General features: G+C 49.8%; 1 protein-coding gene across 3 annotated transcripts in view; it reads left to right on the top strand.

The window, feature by feature from the left end:
- TMEM164 (transmembrane protein 164) overlaps positions 1–22,296 on the top strand; it is a 153,167-nt gene extending 130,871 nt beyond the window's left edge. For all 3 annotated transcript variants that reach the window (XM_065901145.1, XM_065901146.1, XM_065901144.1), the window contains 2 exons: positions 20,342–20,442; positions 22,079–22,296. In XM_065901145.1, the coding sequence (XP_065757217.1) occupies positions 20,342–20,442; positions 22,079–22,285 (308 nt within the window). In that variant the 3' untranslated portion in view covers positions 22,286–22,296. The remainder of the gene's footprint in view (positions 1–20,341; positions 20,443–22,078) is intronic.
- Positions 22,297–25,884: the final 3,588 nt, after the last annotated feature.

The following is a 25,884-nucleotide window of genomic DNA, read 5'->3' on the forward strand; positions in this document are numbered from 1 at the left end:
TAATATAAATAACACTGCACTGAACGACCTTGAACCTATGCCATTTTGCAGGTGTGCAAGTGTGTCTAAAGGATACATCCCCCTAAGTGGAATTGCCGAATCAAAGAGTATATGCATTTGTAAATTTGATGGATATTTCCAAACCCAGAAACGTTATACCAACTTAAATGCTCCTTAGCAATGTGGAAGAGTGTCTGGTTCCACACAGCCTCACCAAAAGAGGCTTTTGACTTATTTCCAACCTTTCCACTTTTTGCCCATCTGATGGGTAAAACTAATGGTTTATTGATCTAGTTTTAATTTGAATTTCTCTTACTTTGAGTGAGGCTGAGCCTCTTTTTACATGTTTAAATTGGCGTTTGATTTCCTCGTCCTTGAATTATGTGTTCCTCTCATGTGCTCATTCTTCTCGTTGTTTTTGTTTTTTACAAAATTAAATCCTGGGAGCTCTTTATAAATAGGAGTTGGCCCTTTGGGATACGACCTGCAGATATCTTCCCCACTTTTGTCATTTGTTTTGTAACTTTGCTCATGGTTTATTTTTGCCAGGTAGGATGTTTACCTTTCCATGTAATGTATCAATTATTTTACGGCATCTGAATTTTGAGTCACGGGTAGAAGGCCCTTCCCTACTCCAACGTCATAAAAAATATATATCCCATATTTTCTTCTGCGATGTTAGTAGTTCCACTTATTTATTTTTTATTATTTTTTTTTTTACCTTTAAGTCTTTTATCCACTTGGAATTTGTCCTGGTATTAAAGGGACCAGCTTTATTTCCAGATGGTCTCTCATTTGTCCCAACACTGTTTATCAAATAGTCCGGCCTGATCAGATCTGCTTGTGGAAAAGATCGTGCCGGTGCTGTGGACAGAGATCACCATGTTCTCCTACTTTTACCTCCTAGATGGCTCTCACGGCCATCCCCTTCCTGCCATCTCTAGGGCCACAACCTTGGGCTGAGCCACCATGGCAGTTGGCTCTGTGTGATCTCCCTGCCCCCAGCCGCCCCCGCTCCTCCTAACAGCCCTTTGGCCCTGGCAACTCCCAAAGCTGTTTCTAAAGCCCACATTGGCTCATAGCACTTCCCTGTTCGGAAACCTTCAGTGATTCCCCCTTGTCCCCAGAGCACTGTGCGTCCTCCCAGGGGCACAAAAGACCCTGTGTGCCCTGGCCCTGCCCCTTTCCCTTCGTGTTCCTCCTTTCCTTGTTCTCTGCACTCTGGTGATACCCAAATCCTTAGGGTCCCCTGAGTTTACTGTGCAACTTTCCTGGCTCTGTGCCCTTGAAAATGCCATGACTTCTGGCAGGAATACCCATGTCTAGCTTGTTGGCCAGGAAAGCATGCCTTCTTCAAAACTCACCTCCGCAGTCACCTTCTCCAGGCAGCGCTCTGAACCTATTCTGTAGCTGAACTTGTTACACTGCAGTGCAGGTGTCTGTTTACATGCCCGTCACTCTAAGGACAGGAATTTTTCTTTCGTTCTCGATATCTCAGGGATGAATGAATGACTGTATATCCACACACCACGCATTGCACATATCCTGTTATACATCTTACAAGCTAACGTTCATTGTGCACTTCCCATGAACTGGGCACTGGGTAAGAGTTTTACAAGATCTTGATCTCACTGAATCCGCACAAAGTGCACTAGACTTACGGGACCCATGACGTTGGATGTGGGGGAAAAAAAAAATCACGTTTTCATTTGCATTAACTCCAACTGAAATACAGCATTTCCCTCAGTTCTGAATCGCAGACAGCAACACACAGTTGCATTTGCAGTACTTGGCACGTTGTCGTTAACATAAATCACAGATATTTTCTACTGATTACAGCTGCTACAGATAATCTTTTTTTTTTCTTTTTTGTGGTACGCGGGCCTCTCACTGCTGTGGCCTCTCCCGTTGCGGAGCGCAGGCTCAGCGGACATGGCTCACGGGCCCAGCCGCTCCGCGGCACGTGGGATCTTCCCGGACCGGGGCACGAACCCGTGTCCCCTGCATCGGCAGGCGGACTCTCAAACACTGCGCCACCAGGGAAGCCCCGAGGTTTTTTTTTGTTTGTTTTTTCCAGATAATCTTGAAAAATCATTTTCACTTCATTATCACCTCAATATTTAAAGACATTTATTATTTAAAAGTATTTTACTAACTGTATTTTGATAGTATTTTTTCTTTTATAACCCTGTATCTTTTATTTTAGATATTTATATTTAAAATATACTTAATATATAAATATAATATATTTAATATGTAATGTATTTTATATATATTTTAAAAGCTTTATTCTGAGAGAGGGCCCCAAACAGCCCAAGGGATCCAAGGTACCCAAAGGTTAGACACCCCTGCACTAGAGTTTAAACTGGCATTTGAAACCAGGCAGGCAGGCGTCATGACCACACTGCATGTAGTTGCTGGGTTTGACAGACTGTGGGTTCGAATCCTGGTTCTGGCACTTGGGCTAGTGCCTTCATCTTTCTGTGTCTGTTTTCTCGTTTGTAAAATGAGGATTAGTAGGTGTGTTGTGAGGAGTCAGGGAGCTCATATATGTAGAGTATATAGAACAGTGCCTGACGCGTGGTAAGTGCTGTGTATTGTTCTTATTATTAACCACTTATACTGCCTCTCGTTAATTTCGCACCTGTCTTCCAACTAGACCGTGGGCTCTTGGGGTCAGGGTTGTACCTTGCTGACCTCTAAAGCCACAGGCTTGCAGATACGAAGTGCATGTTTGTCAGTGGATTTAACACTGCTGACACCTCTCCTCTTAGATGCCCGTTTCTCCTTTGAGCCCCATGACACCCCTGTCTCCAGGTTCTCCTCCTTCTCCGGCTGTTTCTCCTCCGGCTCCTCTGTCCTGCCTGCCCCAGAGATCCTAGCATTCCCCATCTATAGATGCGGGCCCGAGAAACGCCACAGGTACTTTAGATTAAACATCTGCAATCAGCTTCAATTCCATGCTCCTCCCTCCAACCTGCTGTTCTTCCTCTTCCTCTATTTCTTATCTTAGTGGCTCCACCAACCATCCAGTGCCAAAATCCAAGGCAGCTTCCTGGACCCCTTCCTCTGCCTCAGCTCAGAAGTTCTGAGGATCCAGATTCTCAAAATGCTTGCCAGTTTGGCCCCCAACCCCCTGTCCTAGTCCAGCCTCTCAGCATCCATTGCTGGGACTAGTACTTTGATTCTTCTCTCATCTCCCTGCCCCCTGATTGCCCCTACCTCCCACTCAGTCTCTCCTGCATCCAGTCTCCAAAATACCTTTCTAAAGAAAGCAAATCTGATCAGAATTCACTCCGCTGCTTAAAATTCCCATACAGGACGAAGACCAAACTCCTTTACGTGGCATTCAAGACTGTTCACAATCTGACCCTTGCCTTTCTCTTGGACCCAATTTCCCATCACTTAAGAGTTCAACTCCCATTACTTTTACCTTCAAAGTCATACCTGCGCCCCCTGTCCCCCGCCCAATACACAAACCGGCTTCTCTACTTTGGACCTGGCAAACTCAGCGTCCTCCTCTACAAGTTAGCTCAAAGGTGCTACCTCCTCTCTGGATCTGTGTCTGACTTTCCTAGGCAGCCTAAGGCACATTTTCCTGGAAGTTCCTTATACTTTTTATATTCCATATCTAATTGTTTATCTGTGCTTCGCCACTAGGTGGCAGTCTCGTCTTTTCATCTTTTCAGGAGATGAAGCTGTATTGGGTTGGCCAAAAGGTGTGTTCAGGTTTCGTTCGGGTTTTTCCATAACATCTTAGGGGAAAACCCGAACGATCTTTTTGGCGAACCCAGTAGAATTAAAATCATATTTTATTGTAATTTAAACTAATAATAAATCCTTAAATTAATAATAGTGTTTATTATAATTAAGATGCTATAGGAGCAAGGGGGAGGATGAAGTCTTCTGAGGCCACACGATTTTGGTCTGGGTAGCCATGGGCGGGAGGATTGGCTGCCCCTAATGCATAGGGAGCACAGAAAGAAGGAGCATATTTTAAGGAGGAAGGCGATTTTACTTGAGTTTAAGGCAATTCTAGGCTCTCCAGGTTGAGATGTCCAGGAGGCCATTGAATGGAATATTCTGGAGCTGTTCAGGGGAGTCTGGGCTAGAGGCTGTCTTTGATAGCTTCGGTATAAAGGTGATGGATATAAACATGGGAATGATGAGATGATCCAGGGTAACTGTGTGGGTGGGGAGGAGATAGAACTTTGAAAAAGGCCTTGTGGGACATGAACCTGTAAATAATAGACAGGAAGAAGAAGATAAGGAAATTGTAGGAATGGTCAGAGCAACAGAGGAGTGGCTGGTTATTCTGGAAGCGAAGGCACTAGCAATTGTCATCAAAGGACTAGTGACCCAGAGTGCCACATTGTTTCAGAGGGCTCCGGGAAAGTGAGGTCATTGGCGATGTGAGGATGGGACAGAAGCACTTAAGGGCATTAAGGAAGGAGGGGTGAAGGGGCTTGCAGAGTCAGGGGAGGGGTTTATCTCCCCTGCTTTCCCCTCTTCCCCCTCCCTCTCTGCCCATGGCTTGGGGCACATTCAGGCGCTAAGATGAAAGCCGGTCATGAGAGGGCACATTGAAAGCACTGGGAGAAAGGGCAGTGAATGACTCAGGTGATGACAACCGCTGAGAATGAAAGGGCTTGATGGTAGACTGAGAAGGGCAATGACAAGAGGAGTAAGTGCTGTGGGAAATGAGAGAAGGAGATAAGTCTAGACTGTTCCCAGTGCTGTCCAGTGGAATGCTCTGTGATGCCAGAGGTATTCTATATCTGCTCTGTTCATCATGGCAGCCATGAGGTCCAGGCGGCTCCTGAGCAGATGAAATGTGGCTCACGCGGCCGAAGCACTAGGACTGGGGAATTTCGAATTTAACTTTAAGGAACTTGAATTGCAGTTGAAATAGCTGCTGCTATATTGGATAGCGCAGCTCTTCTTCAACCTTCTGGTTGGTGGCTAGCACTGAGGGGACCCCTCCTGAAACAAATTTCCTTGCATTCTTCCAGTACTGGTTTGTCCGGTTACCCCATTTTCTCCAGGAGGTCTCAGCAGTCTGAGTGCAGAAGCAGAACATCTGGCTTGAGGGATCCATTCAAGGTTGGGGCTTTGGAAGTAAGGTCAGTGGTGTTGAAGACCCAGAAGGCAAGGGATGTTCGGGACAGAGTTTTGGTAACCATGCCTTTGGGTTTCCAACCAAGGGTGGGTCCCCCAAGGAACAGTAAGAATGAGAAACAGAGTGCCGCTTTCATATTAGCTGAGCAGGCACCCAGGACCTCAGTGTAGGCAGGGCTGGGCTAGAGCTTGCAGCTTTGGTCTGGACACCTAAGTAAGCTTCCTCCTCTGGATCCTAAGAATCTAAGGTGGCCAGATCTGTAGAGCAGGCCTCAACTTATTTCCCACCCAGTCAAAGGAGCTGAGAAGCTAGGGTAGAGAGGAAGGTGAACAGGCCTGGGTGCCCAGAGAGACAGGTTCTTCTGAGATGCGCATGATGAAAAGTACGTGCTGCCCATTATGAAGCTAGACTACGTGGTCTCAAATCTTGGTTCCGTCGCTTAGTAGCTGTGTGACCTTGACGAAGTTCCTTAACTTCTCTGTGCTTCAGTCTCCTCATCTGTAAAATAAGAATACTAGTACAGGTGACTCTTGAACGACGCGGAGGTTAGGGGTGCCGATGCCCTGCACAGTCAAGTGTATAACTTTTGACTCCCCCCCATACTTTAACTGCTAATTGCCTGCTGTTGACCAGAAGCCTTACCGATAGCATAAACAGTCTATTAACACATATTTTATATGTTATATATGTGATATACTGTATTCTTACAATAAAGGAAGCTAGAGAAGAGAAAATGTTATTAAGAAAATCATCAGGGAAGAGAAAATACATTTACAGTACGTATATACGTATACGTAAATACGTAAATACGTATTTATTGAACAAATCCACGTATTAGTGGATCTGCACAGTTCAAACCCGTGTTGTTTCCGGTTCGGCTGTACTTCCTCAGAGGGTTGTAATGCGCATTAAATGTCTTAATGTATGTAAAGCGCTTCTAAGAGTGCCTGCCCCTTAGTTCGCCCTACATAAGTTTGCTGTTGTTAGCATGATTTCTTCTTGCTAATGTGTCAGGACTCAGCCTATAAACCTATGAAACGTGGTCTGCGTGGTTTCTTCTCACGTTAGCAAGCTAGGGGATGAGCTAGTGAGTGGGGAGGTAGAAGTGTGGGGCGGGAGGAATGAAGAGTGCCCTATGCCCACCAGGGAAGAAATCCTTGTGGGGAGGAAAGGGGCACCAGGGGGTCGGAGGTCACGAGGAAGTCCACGGGCACATGCACGGTAGGAATGAGGATGTGAAAGCTGAAAGTCTGGGCAGCTGTGGTCAGATGCTCCTGTGTGAGGTGGGGCAGTTGGCAGTGCTGACCGAAGCCAGTTGTGGGGAGTGAGGTTTAGTAGAGGCGCAGATCGGCAGGCAGAGTCGACAAGGTTCACCGGACCATGAGGTTAGGGTGTTGGAAGTGGCGCCCGCGTGGATGTTGAAATCACCCAGGATGCTGGCAGCAAAAGGCCTAATGTGGAAAAGGAAGACTGGGATGAATCTGATAGCGACCTGGAGGATAACGGGCGACAACGTTGAAGGAGAGAGGCTGAAGCTTGAAAGACGGAGAAAAGAGAAAACATCTAGAAGCAATAATGGGGGCTTAGAGGACCTCCCCAACACTCAACCCCATACCCCGCCCCCCCCGCCAAAAAAAAGCTTGCTGTGAGAAAGAATTGCTCAGAACAGCCAGAGGGAGAAGCAGTGTCCTCAGAGGAGAGCCAGGTCTCCTTAGGGTGAGGAGGGAGGTGGAAGGGCCATTCCGTGCAAGGGCAGCAGGTACAGAGGGATTTGTTGCTGGTAGGGTCGCCATCGTGGGTTTCCATGGGTTTCCAACGGGATGGCTTGGAAGGCAGCCAACTTGAGGACCTGCAGGGCTGGTGGTGCAACTCCCCACTCTGGGAACTCCCTTTTCTCCATCCCTGTGGGGTTTTTTTGGTTGGTTTTTATTTAAGCACGGTTTCTTAACCTGGGGTCCACAAATAGGAATTAAGGGGTCCATTAACTTGGGCGAGAAAAATAATCGCATGTTTGTTTTCACTAACCTCTAGCAGAAACGTAGCACATGAATGTAGGTATGAGCCATACCTGCGGATTTGTTGTCAGTAGCAATCGCAGATGGCTTCCTATCACGTTACAGTCGTGGCAGACAGCTCAGAATACTGTTTATGCTCATCACTGCTTTGAAATTACGGTGGTTGCCTAGCTCTTATTATTAAACACATTAATAAAGAAACGTACGTACTATATTACAAATCTGTTTAAATATTTTGATAACCGTGTTTTAACGTCATTGGCTTCATTTATAACCCTTTGCCTCTTATTTTATGCATATAAAACCTTGTTCTAAGAAGGGATTCACCAGTGTCCTCATGTTTCCTGAGGGGTCCCTGCCAGGCACAGGAAGGCTAACAAGCCCCACCTCCAGGCTGCTTGGAAACCCCTTTAGGTTTCACTAGAGGGCGCTCTTGTTTCAGACTTGGAGAACAGTGGCCTCTCAGGCTTGACCCAGGTGACAAGGTTGTTTTGAAGTCCAAGCAAATCATATGTCCTCTGGGGACACCTCAGGAAACTGGGGTGTAAGAACCCCAGTGTTGTTTTGATCCAGGCAAGCCACTTCTCTCTTGAGTGGGCTCTGCACTTATCTCCTGCAGGATGAGGGCTGGGACACAGCCCCCGTGCTAGCTTCTAGGGCAGCTAAAGCCAGAGCACTTTGGCCTGTGATGTCCCCAAGTTTTCATACCGACCTCAGTTCCAGGTGGTGCCCCCTGTTTCTCTCCCACCCAATGTTAGCCCACTGCCCCACTTGTCTGTCTAGCTTTAGGATGCCGGGAAGGTTCTCTTTCACTGGCTTCCCAGTTCCACTTTGCTGGTCAGGCGAGGGGCAGGAGAAAGGATAAGGGACTCAGGTAGATTCTGAAGGCTCCTGATGGGTTAGGGGCTTAGAGGGAAAAGCTAGGGAATTTGAGAAATTGGCCCAGGGCTGATCCTTGTGCAGGAGGGTGGGTAGGTGAGTTTCTGAAGACTGTGGGATTTTTCGCTGCTGAAGAGGAAGTATTTGGAGCTCAGGAGTGCTTTGTGGGAGCAGGGAATTAATTAATTCAAGGAGCAGTATCTGCCCCTGTACCGGCAGCTTTCCCCGGACCTCTTGGTACCCCTTGCAACTCCAGAATTCCCCCTAAGGCAGTGTGGTTGGTTGGAGGACCTAGCATCGATCACCTGAGGTGCTTGTTACTAAGATGGAAATTCCGGGGTCCACCCAGATCTCCTGGATTCTAGTCTCTGGTGCAAGGCCCAGGAATCTACATTTCCCGTAGGTTCTCTAGGGCAAGGGTTCTCAAAGTCTGGTCCTTGGACCAGCGACAGCAGCCTAACCGGGGAACCTGTTAGAAACGCAAATTCTCAGATTCCTGATTCTAGGCCCCCCTTCAGACTTACTGAATCAGAAACTCTTGGGTGGGACCCAGCAAAGATGCCTTTTAACAAGCCCTCCAGGGGATTCTGATGCCAGCTCATGCTTGAGAGCCACCCGCCAGGGGATTCTGATACAGACTGAAGGTTTAGCCTCACTGCCTCAAACGATCCAAGAGCTGGTTCCCCCTTGCTGAAAGCTCACCAGAGACCCAGCAAGTACTAACTGTAGAACGTGTGTGAGGCACGGGGCGGGTTATGTTTAGTAGCACTTTACCCTAGAGTATCTCTGTGCTCCTTTAGCTCTTCTATCCCTACAATGCTCCTGCAAGGAGCAGAGAGCCTGAGAATTCCCTGCCAGCAGGACTCTGACGCTTAGAGGGGTTTTGATCCACACAGGTGGTCACACAGCAACTTGAGAAGAGCAGAAGCTGGGACCAGGGTCTCTGGACTCCAGTGCTTGTTTGCTAGGCCAGGTCTACCTCTTGGAGTCTTTGCGAGCTCAGGGTCCTCACTCTGTGTGCTTTTGGCAGAGGGCTGGCTCTCTGATCCTCATGGATGAAGGTGGGTCTTTACGTTGCCTTAGACGTAGACTGGGTGGCCCAGTCAGCCTCCACTAGGCAGTTTGAGGGTGAAGCCTGGCCTGAGTGGGCTCTTCAGCCCCTCAGGATAGAAGGTCAACCAGGTGGACCTTGCACATGGACACCCAACTTGAGACAGCCTTGTACGTTAAGCAGACTAGAGGGTACGGTTCATTTGATCCAATGCCTGGATGAAAAGCAGCCTGACTTGGGCCTGCACTCAACAGCTGAGGATGGGAAATCACACATCTGTGGTCATGTTGGGCTTGCACCACCCAGAGCTCTGTCTTCCGGGTAAATGAGGGCATTTAGAGGGCACCAAAGATGGGATGGCATTGTTGTCAGGAACTAGACTTGTCATTTTCCCCCCATACCCAACCCTGCACCTTCTCCGATGCTCCCCATTCCCGCTGAGTGGTACCACCACTCACTCATTACCCAGGCCAGAAATCTTAAGATAACCACTGGCTCTTCACCACTCCCACCGCATCCAGTCAATCTGACCTCCTGATCATTTCTCGAATTCATTCCTACCACTCCTATTTTATTTAGTTCACATCTGATCATCCCTGACTTGGTCTACTACGAGAGCCGCAACACTGGTCTCCCTGCCTCTAGTCTTGCCCTATTTCGATCAGCAGCCAGATGGGGAGTTCTATCCCTTACAGTGTGAAGTGTGGTCGGAGGACCAGCAGCACCTGGGAGCTAGTTAGAAATGCAGATGCTCTGGCCCCCACCCCAGACCTACTGCATCAGAACCCACCTTTTAACAAGATCTCAAGATGATTTGTAAAGTCCAAAGTATCTAATATCGCAAACAGTCTTCTTAAAGAACTGGCCCTCGTCTCTTGTTTATCCCTTTCTCCCACATGACAGTCCACTGCTACTGAACTGTATAAAGTTCTCGAACATACTGGGCTGCTCAATTCATTCTTTCAACAAATGTGTATTGAACCCCTCCTTTGTGTCCGGCACTTGCTGGGGATAAAGCAGCGAGTAAAGCGGATACATATTTTTGCTTTCATGGAGCTTACATTCTTTTGTGGCAGGAGACAGTAAAGAAATAAGTACATAGAAATAAGTAAAATATAGAGTAAGTCAGATGATGTTAAGTGTAGGAAGAGAAAAGACAGGGCAACGGGTATAGCGTTGCTGAATCGGGGGAGAGAGTAAAGGAAGGCCTCACTGAGAATGTGACATCTGAGCGAAGGCTTGTCGGCTTCTGGATATCTGGGGGAAGAATATGCCAAGCAGAGAAAATAACGAGTGTAAAGACCCTGAGACAGAAGTGTTTCTAGAATGTTCTAGCAATAGCAAGTATGTCAGTGTGTCTAGAGCCATGTGAAGGAAGGGGAAAGTGGTAGCCGATGAAGTCAGAGAGGTGATATAGGTGAGGGGCAGCTCATATATAGGGCCTCATAGACCATTGTAAGCACTTGACATTTTCTTTTTAGGGAGATGGGAGGCCATTGGAGGCTTTTGGGCAGAGGACTGACATGATCTGAGTTAATCTTTCAAGGGATCACCCAGTTGCTATGCTGAAATTAGACTGTACGGGCACAGGATAGAAATAGGGACACCTATAAGTAATGTTTGCAATAAAAGAGGAAGGAGATGCTAGTGGCTTGGGCTTGGGTACTAACAGTAGCGGCAGAGAAATGCCATTGGATTCTGGATACATGCTGAAGGCACAGCCAGCAGGATTTGCTGATGGATCAGATGTGGGATGTGACAGAGAGGAGTCAGGGATGACTCTAAGGTTTTTGACCTTAGTAACTTAAATGAATTACCATTTATTGAGATAAGGAAGACTAGGAGAAGGGGTTTTGTGCTTGTTTATTGCTTTTTTGGAGGGTCGGGGGAGGAAGTGCTCTTTCAGTTATCTAATGTTGTATAACATCCCCAAAACTCAGTAGCTTAAAACAATGACTTATTATTTTTCACAGTTGTGTCGGTTGACTGGGTCATTCTTTGTCATGGACTGAATGTTTGTCTCCTCCCCTGAAATTCCTACGTTGAAGTCCTAACCACCACCACCACCACCCATGTGATGATGTTTGGAGGTGGGGTCTTTGGAACGTAATTAGGGTTGGATGAGGTCATGGGGGTGGGGCTTTTGTGGATGGGGTTAGTGCCCTTATAAGAAGAGACCATAGAGTTCCCTAGCCCATTCTACCATGTGAGAACACGGCAAAAAGACGGCTGTCTGTGGACAAGGACGTGAGTTCTCACCCAACACCAGGTCTACCAGTACCTTGATCTTGGACTTCCCAGCCTCCAGAACTATGAAAAATAAGTTTCTGTTGTTTAAGCCACCCAGCTTATGGTATTTTGTTATGGCTGCCTGAGCTAAGACATTTGTTTTTCTACTTACTGGTCCTGCCTGGGTTCAACTGGGACAGCTGGGATAGCCGGGCCTCTCTGTCCACAGGGCCTTTCATGGCATGGGGATCTCAGGGCAGCATTCCAAGAGGGCAAGCCCCAATTCATAAGAGCTTATGAAGCCTCTGATTGCATCTTTTTGATGAAGTCCCATTGACCAAAGCAAGTTCCCTGGCTGAGCCAGATGGGCCACATGGCCAAATCATCGTGGGAGAGGAATACATAAGGGTGTGGATACTGGGAAGGTGTGATTCACTGGGAACCAGTACTCTAACAATCTACCATAGGAGCCAAAATCAAAAGCTGGGTTTAAGAATGAGATGCCTGCTTAGATATCCAAGTGCAGATACTGAGTAGACTGTGAGCTGTGTGAGCCTGGAGTTCAAGGCAGAGGTCCAGGCTGAGATGTAAATGTTGGAGTCATCAGCACGCCGATTGTGTTAAAGCCATGAGATTGGTTGAAATCACCTAGGGAATGAAAGTATTTAGAGAGGAGAAAAGCTCTGAGTTCTGCAGCCTGATCCTCTCCATCATTTAGCGGTCAAGGAGATGAGGAGGAAGCAGTAAAGGAGACCGAGAAGGAGAACTAAGACAGCAGCATCCCAGAAGCCAAGTGAAGAGCGTTTCAAGACAGAAAGGGTGCATAAGATGAGACCTGGGAATTGGCCACTGGATTTAGCAATGAAAAGGTTATTTGTGACCTTGATGGGAGCTGATTTGGTGGAGGGAGGGGTGGGGAGGTAGGCACGGAAGCCTGATTAGCTCGTGTTGAGAGAGAATGGGAAGAGAGGAATTGTAGACAGCGGAATATAGACAAGTGCTGTCCAATAAAAACATGTAAGCCACATATGTAATTTCAAATGTCCTGGTGGTCACACTAAAAAAATGGTAAAAGAAATGGGTGAAATTAATTTTAATAATATATCTGATATTTAACCCACTATATGTAAAATATTATCACCCCCAAATAATTAATATCAAATTATTACCAGGATACTTTATATCCTTTGAAATACAGTAGTGTAGTTTACACTAGTAGCACATCTCAATGTTAAACAGCCATGTATGGAGGCGGCTACCACGTTAGACAGGGCAGGTATAGACATTTCTCTCAAGGAGTTTTGCGCAGAGGATGAGGTGCTTGCAGGGGCGAAGTGAGGTCAAGTGTGTGTGTGTTTGTTTTAGAATGGAAGCTGCTACAGTTTGTTTAGTTTATATGCTAATGGGAATAATCCAGTAGAGGAGAAGAACTCCTCGACGTAAGAGAAAGAGGAAACCGTTTCTGGAGTGATACTGAGTAGGTGAGAGCGGATGGGATTGGGATACAAAGGGGAAGGCCTGCCTTGGCTGGGGTCCTGGGCAGTTCATCCATGGGAACAGGGTGAAGGCAGAGCACATTGGGCACCGATGCAGATAAGTGGTTAGATGTGATCATGAGAGCTCCTGGAAGTTTTTTATTCCTTTTTTCTCAGTGAAGTAGGAATCAGGGTCATCATCTGAGAGTGAGGATGGGATAGAAGTGTCGAAGATCTGAGAAGACAGAAGACAATATTAAATTGTGGCCTGAGAGAGCGAACGGGCTGGGGAAGTGTAGTATGACTGTCTGGCAACATGAAAGATGCACTTGAGGTTTGTGATCACGAACCTGATGTGAGAACAGTCAGCACAGATGTTTTTCTGCAGCCGTGTTCAACTGTGTAGGTGCAAGCAAGGCGGGGGAGGAGATTGGGACTTAACCAGAGCCGGGGTTTTTTTCAAGATAAGTGCGGGGCTGATGAGAGATGCCATGAAGTCCAAGGTGTATGCCAGGGATAATTCGAGTAATGGGCAATGGAATTGAAGGAGAGAAGAGGGAGCCATGAGGGACAGCAAGAAAGGTGGGAGGACCAGTGGATCACAGATTCCAGGGGGGGGTCAAAGAAGTGTTGGGGTCAGGGTTAGAGGGGGTCAGCTGGAAAGATAGAAGTGGTGGGTGAAGAGGGAATGCTTGACTTAACGAGGGGCTGCAGATATTCATAATTATAAGGTCTCAAGCACAAGCTTGAGAACGACTGGCTGAAGTGAGACGGGGACGAAATCATTGAGGAGAGGAGGCCAGGGAGCTGAGAGGCCAGGGTACTGGAGGGTTCATGTTAGGCATATGTTGAAAAGATCAAGAGATAAGATGGGGGTATTTTTGGAGAGAAAGGTACCGAGCCAGGTACTAATAGCCCTGAGGAATATTAAGGACCATGACCCATAGTCTGTAGACAACTGTGAAATGGAAGGGTAGTGGGTTGGAAATAGCAATGCAAAGAAAGAAGTTCCCTACTCTCCCTGGGCCCAGGGGGAAAATAAACCAGTGACTACTTCAGAGGGCTAGAGATGAAGCAGGTTCCCTGTGGGGAGAGGTAGGTCAGGGAAGAGCATAGAGGATGAAGGGAACGTTCAGAGAAGTGATCGAAACATTGGGAATTTGGCTGACGATTTCTCTGTGACTTTGCATATCCTGTTCCCTTTTCCTGGCATTCCCTTCCTTACCTTGTGCACCTGGAAAGTTTTCTTCAGTTGTTTACAACCCAGCTCCTGCATCGCTACTTTCCTGGAATCGCTACAGCAAAGATCACCAGTGGCCAGCATGTTACCAAACCCAGTGGAAGTATTTGTCTTTACTGTACCTCTACAAAGAAGCGTGTTCCTGGTGGAGTTTTCCGTGACGATGGGAAGTGTTATTTCTCCGCCCTGTCCAATATGGTAGCCACTAGCTGTGTGTGGTTATCGAGCATTTGAAACGTGATGGGCTACTGAGGAACCAGATTTCTAATTTTATTTCATCTTAACCCGTTTAAATGTAAATTGCCACGTGTGGCTCGTGGCAGTCTTTAACCTTGTCTTTCTCCTGGCAATATTTCTGTTTTCCAGGCTCCGTCCTTGGTCCTTTAATCTCATTCTGTGGACTCTTCCGTGTTGATCTTATCCACACCCCAAGCTCTGTTTCTGGGACATCTCCCTCTTCTGAGCTCTAGACCTGGACTTGCACAGCCAATTGGAGACGTCCGTGTGGGTATCCTATAGGCATTCAGTGTCAGCACACCCCCAACCTCTCAGTCACTGAACTCATAGACCTGGGAGTCAACCTAGGTGCCTCCTCTGTGCCCTACGAATTGCCAAGTCATCCATTTCTGCAGCAGCATCCGAACTGGTGTTCAACCATATCCCTCTCCTGTCCATCACCCACACTGCTGCCAGAGCAGTCGAGCTAGCTGAAACAGAAACCTGACCTTGCACTCCCCTGTTCCAAACCTCTCAATGGTTTCTCGTTGTGAAGAGGATAAAGGCCAAGGTCCCGGGCACGGCAGACAAGGCTCTTCATGACCTGAGCCGGTCTCTCCAGCTTCATCTCTGGTCACGTGTCCCCTCCCACTTGATGCTCCAGTTACACAGACCTGCTTGGGATTACATGCAAATGGCATGCTGTTTCATGCCTCCACATCTTTTCCCAGGCTGTACTCTGCCGCCCGGAATGTCCTTTCCTTCCTTTAAGCTTCTGCTGCCATCTCCTTCTTATTCTTCAAAACTCACCCAAACTGTCACGTTCTTCAGCTCCCCTTCCTCAGTGTCTCCATTACTTAGTGCGCTTACCTCATCACACCATCTCATTGCTCACGGGTAAGCTGCAGGGTAGTTCTGAAGGGCACGGCCTGTCTTGGCCTCCGTCTCCCCACTGTCTAGCATGGAGTCTGCCCAGCGTGCAGCCAGTCCGTGTTGAATGAATGGGTAATATGTAAAAGTGAATGACTTGAAGGGAGCAGGAAGGAGATTGGAGACTAGGATGCCGTCCTGCCCAGTCTCATGTCCTCAGTGTAAGCCCTTCCTGGGTGGGATTAGAGGATGAGAGAAAGGGCCCTTGGGAGAGGCCTCTGGGGATCGGTCTTGGCTGCTGGTGGCACAGTTGATGTCTCTCCCAGCACTCATAAAACTTCCTTCTGGCAGAAATCAATTTCAGAAAAAGCTATTATCTCGGTTTCCCCCTACCTTTAGAGCTGAAATGCTTCTATCCTCCTGGGGTAGAAGATGCTAGCAGAAAATGTCACATTTATTTTTTTCTTAAAGTAAAAAAGAAAAGTTTTATGTGTTTAATTTTTCTGAACGTGCTTAAGTTTCTCTTCTCTTAAAAGAAAACTGGTTTTTCACTGACATTTTCCCAAGGGCCACATCCAGGTATATAAAAAAAGAAAGATGTGCGTTTGCATACAATTTGCATATATCTGTGTAGACTGGGTCATCTGTTCTCATGGTGCTTTCTTTTTTGTCTCTGTTTTTTCAAAGAGATTGAATATTTGATCACCTTTGCAATGAAAAGAACCAACAGCAGTGAAAAGGCAGAGGAAACCACAAAGTCCCCCTTCACAGAAAAAGATCACCTCTTTACGAGATTCCTTGTCGTCTTCCAGTCTTCTATGAGATTTTGGATGGCTGTGGTTGCCATGATAAAAATAGCTACCATCTGTATGGCAGGCTAGCTGGTGTATTTACTTTTTTTATATCTCTTATTCCACTCAGCAGCCCCGAGAGATAGACGTTGCTACAGGAAACAGGCTTAGAGGGGTGGCACAATTTGCCCAAGGTCACCCCTCTAGGCAGTGGCAGAGGCAGGACTCAAACCCAAGGCTGTCTGACCCCAAGGCCTTCGTTTTAAACCGCTAAGCTGTATTTTCCATCACTGATGTACTGTTTGGTGTTCTGTCATTTACACTCGCCATCACGGGCCAGGGACTTTGCCACACAGGTATATAGTTTGTCTGGTTGTTATTTGAATGGCGGTGGACTGTTGCACAATACTGAGGTACCAGTATTATCTCCCCAATTGGTTTGTTTCCAGTGTTTCAATATAGTAGGTAGTGCAGGTGTAAATATCTCTGTGCAAATAAGGGCCATGTGTTGGGTGTTTGAGGTATTGGACGGTAGTCCTCAAAGTAGCGTTGTCGAGTCAAAGGGTTATAGTGTTATAGATGCTCCAGAAAGCCTGTCCCATTCATTTCCCAAGCAGTGATGATTTTTTGAGTGTCTACCGTGCATCCGGTGCTGGAGGTGAAGAGGTGATTCAGAAACGGCCCCTCCCTCAGAGAACTAATCGTCTTGACGACAGGTGATGTAACACAGAATGAATGGTCCTGAGGTTGCAGTGAGAGCACTGAGCGCCCCTTGGCAGTGCCTGAGCGTTCCTTTCCCCCCATATTTAGGGCAGGACAGGGTTCAGGGGCTTTAGGGGAGGGTGGGGGAGGGCTGCTGAAGTCTGGCTGAGGATACTTCCCCCTCTGGTCCTTTTTTCCCCCCCTGCAGCCACCACCAGGCCCATGGGGTCTGTCACTACTGCCCTGCCGCCACCAGGGGGAGCCAAGCAGAGGCTGGAGGGAAGGGACACCTGGGGAAAACTGCTCAGGGCTCTAAGCACCTGTTGGTCCTCCAGGTGCCCTCTTCCCCTTTACGTCCCCAGCAGTCAGGGTGACAACATGGTACCCAATTCCCACTCATCCAGCAGACAGGAAAGTGCACACGGTATAAGCGCATTCCAAGTTCTGTGCCAGGTATCTGCTAGGAGCACAGAAACGAATCCCACGCAGTCCTCGACCCGAGGCACTCGTCTAGACGGGTAGATAAAGAGCTGGTACAACGTGGTGTGCTGGAGGTCTGTGACAAGTGGCAGCGGGGGCATTGAGCAGTGAGTCCTTGGGCATTGTGTCTGAGAGCCCAGTGCTCTGCTGTTGACTTTGGCTGTGGCACTGCCCATCTCCCAGCCTCGGTTTGTCCATCTACAAAGTGGACGGATGAGTCCAATCCCTGCAAAGGGCCATCTGACTCAGATGTGTGGTGAGCCTGCCTCTTGTTCACAGAGCAAGCCTGAGCTTCTCCCCCAGAAGACCCAGGGGGGCTTCAGTCACCGCCATCTCACTCCTCTCCTTCCCTCGACACTCCCCACCATTATGTTCCTCGTTCTGCCTCTGACCTTCTTCCTCACTCGGTCTGCATATGCTCCTGTGATTTCAGTTACTGTCCTGTGCTGATGACACCCATATATGGACGCTCAGCCCCGTCCTTTTCACTGAGTTTGTGATTCATATAATAATGAAAATAATCAGCATCTCTTAGATCCCAGATATGGCACTCCAGTCATGGCTTAAATGATCTTATCCACCCGACGACCTTGTGAAGTAGGCGGCGGCACCCCATTCTGCAGATGAGTGAAACTGAGTTCAAGAGATACTGAGGCTTGCCCAAGGCCCTGAGGTCGATAAGCGACAAGAGCCAGGATTTGAGAACCTGTGTCTGCCTGGCTCCAGTGCCCACACTGTCACTGTCACGCTGCATTTCCCAGAGTGCAGGCAGCCACCTAAGAGACAATTCTACTTGGATATTTCACGGACACCTCAACTTCAACATGTCTAAAATTGGCCTCCTTTCTCCACCTTCTGTCCCAAATCTGCCTTTTCCTCTTCTCCGTCTCAGTAAATGGCACCATCCACCCAGTGATGCAAAGCTAGAACCCAGGGCCACCACCGTTGTCTTCAAAGCTATCCATCCTCCTCTGTCATCGGGTTCCTGAAGCAGTCTCTGTCTCAGTCCCCCACCTCGACTCTCTCTGCTCCAGCCCGCACCCCGCACCCCGGCCAGGCAGATCTTTCTCAAGCACACGTCTGATCGCCTCGCTTTCCCGCTTCAGACCCCTCCGCCGCTTGCTGTGGCTCTGCGGCAGAGCTCGAAGCTGGCCACCGATGAGCTGAAAGCCATCCAAGAAGACATGTTTCGTGTGGTCCGTTGAGCGTTCTTAAAACAATCTGAATTATTTGCCAACGTTTAAAAATCAGGAAATTCCGTGTGAAAGTTCCCATTTCTGGCTTCTCTTGCAAAAGTGAAAACACTGGCAACTCTGGGCCCACGTCCCCGTAGGGCAATGATTGGGTGGAACTGAGTGGTGGCTGGCCTCTTCGGAAGGGGCCTGGGCTTCCCGGTTGGCCCATCTCCAGCATCCCTGTTGTCTGGTCACCCCCCTGCTCCCAGTTACCTGCCTGCCTGAGGTTTGAGGCACCTAGGGTCATGACCCTGTGGCACAAGATGAAGCCCAAAGCCCTCAGCCTGGCTCCTAAGGTCCTACCTGGCCCAGCTGGGAGCAGCCTAGCCCTGCCAACCTCTGAGTCCTATTCCCCTGTGGTCTCAACTCTTCCCCATAGTTCTGTGAATTGGCTCGTTCCCACGGATGTCTGCCTTCCTGCAGGCTGCTGCTCTGGAATGCCTAGGCCTCCCTTTTAGTCCCATTTGTCCTTTAGGACTCTGCTCGGTGCCCCCTCCACCAAAAATCAGTCTCCCCGCCCGCCCCCCAAGCTGAGTTCCGTCCTCCCCTAATACGTGGCACAAACCTGGTCTTTATGTTGTTCTCATTGTTAGCAGCTTGTCTGCGTCCTCTGCCAGATTGCGCATCTGAGGCTGCAGGGAGCCCGTCTTCTTTATGTTCCTTTCCCCGAAGTTTGGCGCAGGGCTTGGAATATAATAGGTGCCTAATAACTGGTGAATGAATGGATGAATCTGTGAAAGACTGACTTGGGAAAACACTACTCCAGGATGTCCTGTTGCCGCCTACTTGCTTGAGGTAGAGGGTTCCAGGTTCCTTCCATTCCGGAGCACCCGCATTGATGCATGCACCCATAGCATCCTATAGGCCACGCCCCTGCTCTGCAGGGTCCTGAATACATCCAAGCCTACTGGGATAGGAGTTCCTGAGTGACGATAGAGGGAAAATACATCATTCTTGCTGTTCCAAGGGGGAGAGAGTTGTCTAATGGTTGGGAAATGGCACAACAACTGGATATGGCACATTCTTTAGTTACTTGAGTGATGATAGCGCTGCGGTGACGACAGTACCTGACACGCATTGAACACTTTGATTGTACCAGATCCCGTACTAAGAGTTCTCAATACACTCTTTCCTTTACTCCTCACAACAACTCAGAAGTAGCCCCATTTTACAGACAAGTAAGCTGAGGTTCAGGGAGTTGAAACAACTCTTCCAGGGTCACACACAGCCAGTAAGTGGTAGAATCCAGGTTTGAAACCAAATCTGTGTGACATCTCAACCACCATGCCATACTTCCTCAGTGACGTTTCTCTTTAGACACGTGAGGGAATGATTAAAATAAATGTGGACATGAAGGCTATACAGTTACATATACAGTAAAATTCCAATTAGTAATCAAAAGAAGAAAGAAAAGAAGCTCCCAAGGCATACAGGAACCGAGGAGACACACCCACGTGCTAGCAGTGGTCACATTCAGCTAGGAGAGCGCCGGGGGTGTTTTTCTTTGTCTCCTCCATCTCATTTCTACCTTTTAACATTTTCTAAGTTTCCTTTAGGGAGCACGTGCAGTCATCCCTCAGTGTCCGAGGGGGACTGGTTCCAGGACCCCTGCGGGTAACCAAAATCCGAGGCTGATCAAGCCCCTTACAGAAAACCGTGTAGTACAGTCGGCCGTCCGGATCCGTGGATTCCGCATCCACAAGTTCAACTAACCGTGGACCGATCCGGTTAGTGGAACCCGTGGATGTGGAACCTGCAGATACAGAGGGCCGACTGTATTACTTTTATAATAACAGTTAAAAAAAAAAATCCCTCTTTGTAATGGCCCCAGCATTACGTGGCAGAACAGACTTTGGAAGGGGTGATAGGAGTACCCAGCTAATCGGTTTGGGCTGTCTCTCGAGCAGCCATCGCAGGGCAGCAGAAGGGGGTAAACAGCAGGCGGTAGCTGTGGCCGCAGCGCCCGCACCCTCGTGGGACAAGGGAGGAGAAGAGGGTCACCAAAACGTGCTGTCTCACTGTCTCCACTTTCCCCCCAGGTGCTTATACCCCGGAGCCCCTCAGCAGTTTCCGCTGGGCCCTTCTCTCGACTGGCCTCATGTTCTTTTATCACTTCAGCATCTTGCAGATCCTGGGCCTGGTAAGTTTGGTTCTATCCCCTTCTATCCCTTCTGTTTGGCGTTCTTCATAAATCTTGATAATCCTGGTTGGCGCTGGTGTATCGTTTTGTTTTGAAAATACAAGATGCCAAAGGCCAGGCTGTCAGAGTGTTGTGTCTGGGCTCTTGATTTACGATCCACAGCCTTGGCCTCTCCAAAGGGTTTTCTGAATCCTTCAGTAATGACTGTTTCTTTCACCCCTGGGGAGGCAAGGAGGCCCTTCACTCACGGCCGCTTGGATCGGAGATAGAGAGCTGCGCTTTGAAAGTGGTTTGCTGTGGACCCCATGCGAGGCAGGATGCTAGCCCTGGCCCTGGGCCTGGGGGAGGCTTCTGACCTTGGGTCCATTCTGGGTCTACTACCGGGCCCTGAGCTGTGTGTCCAGTGAAAGTGTGGTGTCGGGTGACCCCCGTGGCATTCTGGGATGTTCAGTAGTCGAGTTATCCAGAGCCCAGGATTGCTGAGTGCGTGGGCGGTGTGTCTAGTGGTGGCGAAGTGAGTAGCAAGAGCTTGGGGCTGGGGCTGGGGTCGGGAGACCCAAGTTCAAGTCCTGGCCTTGCCACTGCTCTGGGTGAGTCACCTCATTCTCGAGTGCAGTGCGCTCTCCCCCCTCCGTGACGCGGCACAGGCCCGCAACCCCGACCCTGAGAGGTGGTGAGGACTTGTCTTTAAGGAGAACGTGCTTGAAGGGCTTTGGAAGGCAGGGGCCGTGGCCGTGGCCGTGTTCGAGGCTGGAGCGGCATGCCGGGTTTTGTGTGCGAGCGGCACTAATGTAGCGTTAGCCGCGTGGACCTGGCAGGACTAGGGCGTGTAACCGATGTCACCAGCGCCTTTGTCGAAGCACTCAGTCATTTTGTCTTCCCCATCCCGGCGTGTTGCTCTGCTCTGGTTGGCCCGGGGGCTAGTTTGAGCTCCTTGCCAATAGCGTGAATGCTTCCTGTTCTCTAGGGAGGAAGCAGTATGACCTTCACACCTGCTCTCCACTGGGACTCCTCGATTCCAGAGGAGCCAGTGTGCTCACGTCACCATACGTACCGTGCTCGGTGTCACCTCTGGGCCTCCTACAAGGAAGGCTCCGTTCACTCCATTTCTCGCCATGACCCCCATCCATCCTTCATGAGTCCATTCAGGTGTCACTGCCCTCGTGAAATCTTCTCTGAGAACTCAGCCCCCGTCCTGTACACCCCTCAGATCCCGTGGTGGGCAAGAGCTGGTGAGCACCGTCTGTCTGCTTTGAGGTCACACGTGGTAGACCGATCACCCCACCTTGATGCAGGCAGGGGCCGTGCCGCGGACTGCCTTTATCCCATGACACCCCTCCGGGTCTAGGCACCTAGTAAATGCTTAGGAATGGCAACGGGCACTGGGCCCAACTGGAAGGCAAGACTGAGCAAAACCGACCAGCTTTTCCACTGGACGGCCTCCCCCGTCACCTCCAAAGGGCTCTAGCCTTGACCCACTCAGAAAACCTAGGGGAGAAAGATCCCACTATGAACAGGTGGGGATTTGTCAATCCCTCCTTGTCTAGTCCCCATTAGGTAGACACGGCTGAACTGGCAGAAGCCAGAGAAAGCCTAAGGATGGTGAACGCTCACTCTACCTCCCTTGTCCCTGCAGGTCACCGAAGTGAATTTGAACAACATGCTGTGTCCGGCCATCTCAGACCCATTCTACGGCCCCTGGTATCGCATCTGGGCCTCGGGACACCAGACTCTCATGACCATGACCCACGGGAAGCTGGTCATCCTGTTCTCATACATGGCTGGGCCCTTGTGTAAATATCTGCTGGATTTGCTCCGGCTTCCAGCCAAGAAAATAGACTGAAGGTGCTTGTGTTTTTTTGTTTTGTTTTGTTTTGGGGTTTTTTTTTTCTTCTGCCCCTGAGGAAACAAGTCCTGACTCCACTTGGAGGACACCCAGCTCTTGATGGCATCATGGGAGAGGGCAGGAGGACGTTTGGTGTGTTTCTTTTTCCTTCCTCTCTGTCCCTTTCTTCCACCACTCTTCCTTCCCCGGCTCTTCCCCCAGGACGGCTCCTGGAGCCTGGGCTGTAATGCTGGAGCCTGGGCTGTAGTCCTGGAGCCAGGGCTGTAGTGCTGGAGCATGGGCTGTAGTGCTGGAGCCTGGGCGGTAGTGCTGGAGCCTGGGCTGTAGTGCTGGAGCATGGGCTGTAGTGCTGGAGCCTCGGTGGTAGTGCTGGAGCCTGGGCGGTAGTCCTGGAGTCTGGGCGGTAGTGCTGGAGCCTGGGCTGTAGTGCTGGAGCCTGGGCTGTAGTGCTGGAGCCTGGGCTGTAGTGCTGGAGCCTGGGCGGTAGTCCTGGAGCCTGGGCGGTAGTGCTGGAGCCTGGGCTGTAGTCCTGGAGCCTGGACTGTAGTGCAGAGGGCTGCACGTTTCCTCCTTCCCTTTGCCGCTCTCTCCCTGCTCCTCGTGGCCTTAAATGGCGAGACAGTAGTCAGTGGCTTTCACTCTGCTAGTTGCTGCTTTAACAACATCTGGTTGAGGAGAAAGGGAACAACAAGCAGTAGTTCTTTTGGCATCGAAGCGATGAGATTGGGCTGTGTTTCGTTTCTCCACTGCCAGGGACCTCCAGGCTTATGCTGGGGTCCCCTTTTGTCTCCAGCACAGCCCTCACCATAAGGGGACTGAGGCCTTGTTTCTATACCAGCGGCAAGCCGAGAGCCAAGGGATTTCCCAGCTCATGGCCAAAAGAGAGCTGGCCAGACTCTTCCCACTGGTGTCCCATGACTCAAAGCAAGCAGCCAACCAGCCACTCCCTCCAGGATGCTGCCAGAGGTGGGAGGTGTGGGGCGCTACCCAGCCCAGGGGCTAGATTCCACTATTGCAATGGCAAATCCAAAGTGCACAAGGTTGAAATGTCCACAGCTAACGTTAGGCAGGACCTTGGGTAAATTCTGCTTGAGAGCTGAGAACTGACCCATATCCCAATCAGAAGTGAGCATAGAAATTAGTCAAAAGCCGTGGTAACTTGAGAAAACTGTGATTTGAATCATATGCTTTGCTTTTAGTTTAATGTTGATAATAGATGACATTTTAATTTTGAGTGCCCCTTAAATGTTCTCTCTCTCTTTTTTAAAGGCAGCTTCAGGGAAGGATGAGCTAGAGTTGGGTTTTCTGGCTCTTGGAGTTTTGTGTATTCGTCTGTCCATTTGCTTTTGGATGTTTGAGTTCGGAGAATCCTTGAATTAGGGCCTGTCTCTGGAGGGACACCTGTCGATCCGTCTTGTGGTTTTACAGCACGTATCGGCATCCTAGGTCTGGGAAGATACAGATCCTGCAGTGCTGTTTCCCTAGGGCCAGGTGTCGTCACTGCGGCCAGACTCAGAGACGAATTGTTTAGCATGGGGGGCGGGGGCATCACATGCTCCCCAGCCCGAAAGCCCACGTCTGGGTTGAAAGGGAGGTACCAAAAAATCAGGTCCCCGTGGGTGGAGGTTCAAGTGCTCTGAAAGGGAGACCTTTTGTTGCAAGGCAGCCTCAGTCATACATGGACCTCAAGAAGGAGGTGGTGCCATTTGCTGGCTCCTTGTTGGCTCTTACTAAGAATAGATTACTTAATAACAGAAAAGATATTTCTGTGACCTCCTCTGATGAGCCCCCCTCCCTCTCCCACTCTAGGCCACCCAGTCGCCCTGGGCCCATTCAATATTTCAGGTGTTACTGTATCAGACCTAGATTGAGTTTCAGTGACTCAGTGGTCATGATTTTAGCAAGTGGACCTACAGGAGGCAGCAGGATGGAGAAGTCTCTCCTAGCAAGGCGAGGCCCAGGGAAGCAACCACGGCGGGGCCCATCCCTTTGCAGAGGTACGCTGGCAGTGAGGTCATCAATCCCCAGGGTGTGGGGTTGCAGGAAGGGGGAACACCGAATGCTCTGGCTCCCCGTGAGCTCCTCAAGACGCGTGACCTTCATTTTCTGCCATCTTTGAGGGTTTGGCCGAATTTTTCTTAGTGCCTCTCAGCCCTGGGTTGCCCTCCGGAAGAGGCAAGACCTCAGTGCCCCTTGGCCTCTTTGCAAAAGGAAAGGGGCTCTCTTCCTCCCTGTCTCCATGGCCTGGTGCGGGGTGCCAGTCAGCTCGAGCTTACCTTGCACTGGCGTGCCTCTAAAAGTTCGCCACGCCGGCTGGCACCTTTCTGCTTCTTAGAGGGAAAGAAGAAAGTGGAAGCTATGTGCCTGGCTTGGCCAGGCCAGAGGCAGGTGCACCTGTCCGGGGGAGGGGGATGAGAAGGGGAGATGCAGGGCTTCTGGTTGGCTCAGAAACATGTAGGGGGAAGGAACAGAGAGCAAGTCCCGTCCCAGGTTGCACAGGGAGTCATGGCCTGCGTTGGAGGTGTTGGGCAGCAGCGGGTGTCTGAATTGGTCTCTACCTGACTCTTTCCTTGGGCCAGGCCCATGCGGAGAGGTTACCTGGCCAGACCCTCGGCGGCCTGCCTTGGAGGGTGGCCCCTGCAGCAGTGGGCCCGGGCTGCCCGGCACGTCCCCTGTGCTTTCCTGTCAGTGCCAAGGGGCTTCCCCAGCCATCCTGGCCAAGTTTCTATGTGCCATTGGCCAGCAAAGTGTTCCGTGGTATTTGCTTCTGTACACCAAAGATGATCTGGCCTATCTTCTTCCCGGAGGCCCAGTGATGTGTTCCTCTGTCAGCTTGTGAGGAAGCCACAGCTTCTGTCCCCCGAAGTCAACCTTCTCTCTTCCTCCTGGGACTTCTCAGCATTCACGGAAGCTGCTTGCAGCGTGGCCAGGGTGTGTGGGGCGTCGGGGCCCAGTGTTTAGCGGAGCGGGCACAGCTGCCCACGGAGAGCAGGTTGTCAGCACGTCTCTGCGTGCTGGTGTTAGGGGGAGGCTGGCAGAAGACCCTTCCTCCCCCTCCCTTGGCCAAAAAAAGACTTCCATGGATGTGTACGTGTTGATCCCGAGTCATCTGAAGGGGAGATGGGGAGGCGGGCGAGGGGAGAAGAAGGGCCAGTGTGGCCCCTACAAGACAAGACACCGGTGCTGGTTTTGGTAAATCGGGAGCCAGGCATAAGGGAGGACGTCTGTCCTGCAGGCCCTCGCATGCTCCTTGGACTACCGGGAAGGGGCGTCCTCACTGCACACCCTGCCCCGCCCTCTGGGGGGTGGGGGTGGGTAGGGTCCATGAGAGGGAGCGAACCTTCCTCTTCTGTATATAGAGTGAGCCACTTGTGCTCAGGAAAGCCTAGTCGCTGCTCTTGTGACATTTTTGTACACTGGTTTGCTACTCGTGGCACGAAACAAACACAACAAGAAAAGTCATTTCAAGCTGAGCTGTTGTTTTGGAAACCTGCTTTCTTTCAGTGTCAGTGTCGTATTGTATTTGGAGGAATTCTTCATCTCTATTGGTGTTACTGTGATAGAGAGAATGAGACAGTCCGACTTGTAATTCTTTC

The sequence above is a fragment of the Phocoena phocoena genome, chromosome X, assembly GCF_963924675.1.
Source record: "Phocoena phocoena chromosome X, mPhoPho1.1, whole genome shotgun sequence".
Classification (NCBI taxonomy): Eukaryota; Metazoa; Chordata; class Mammalia; order Artiodactyla; family Phocoenidae; genus Phocoena; species Phocoena phocoena.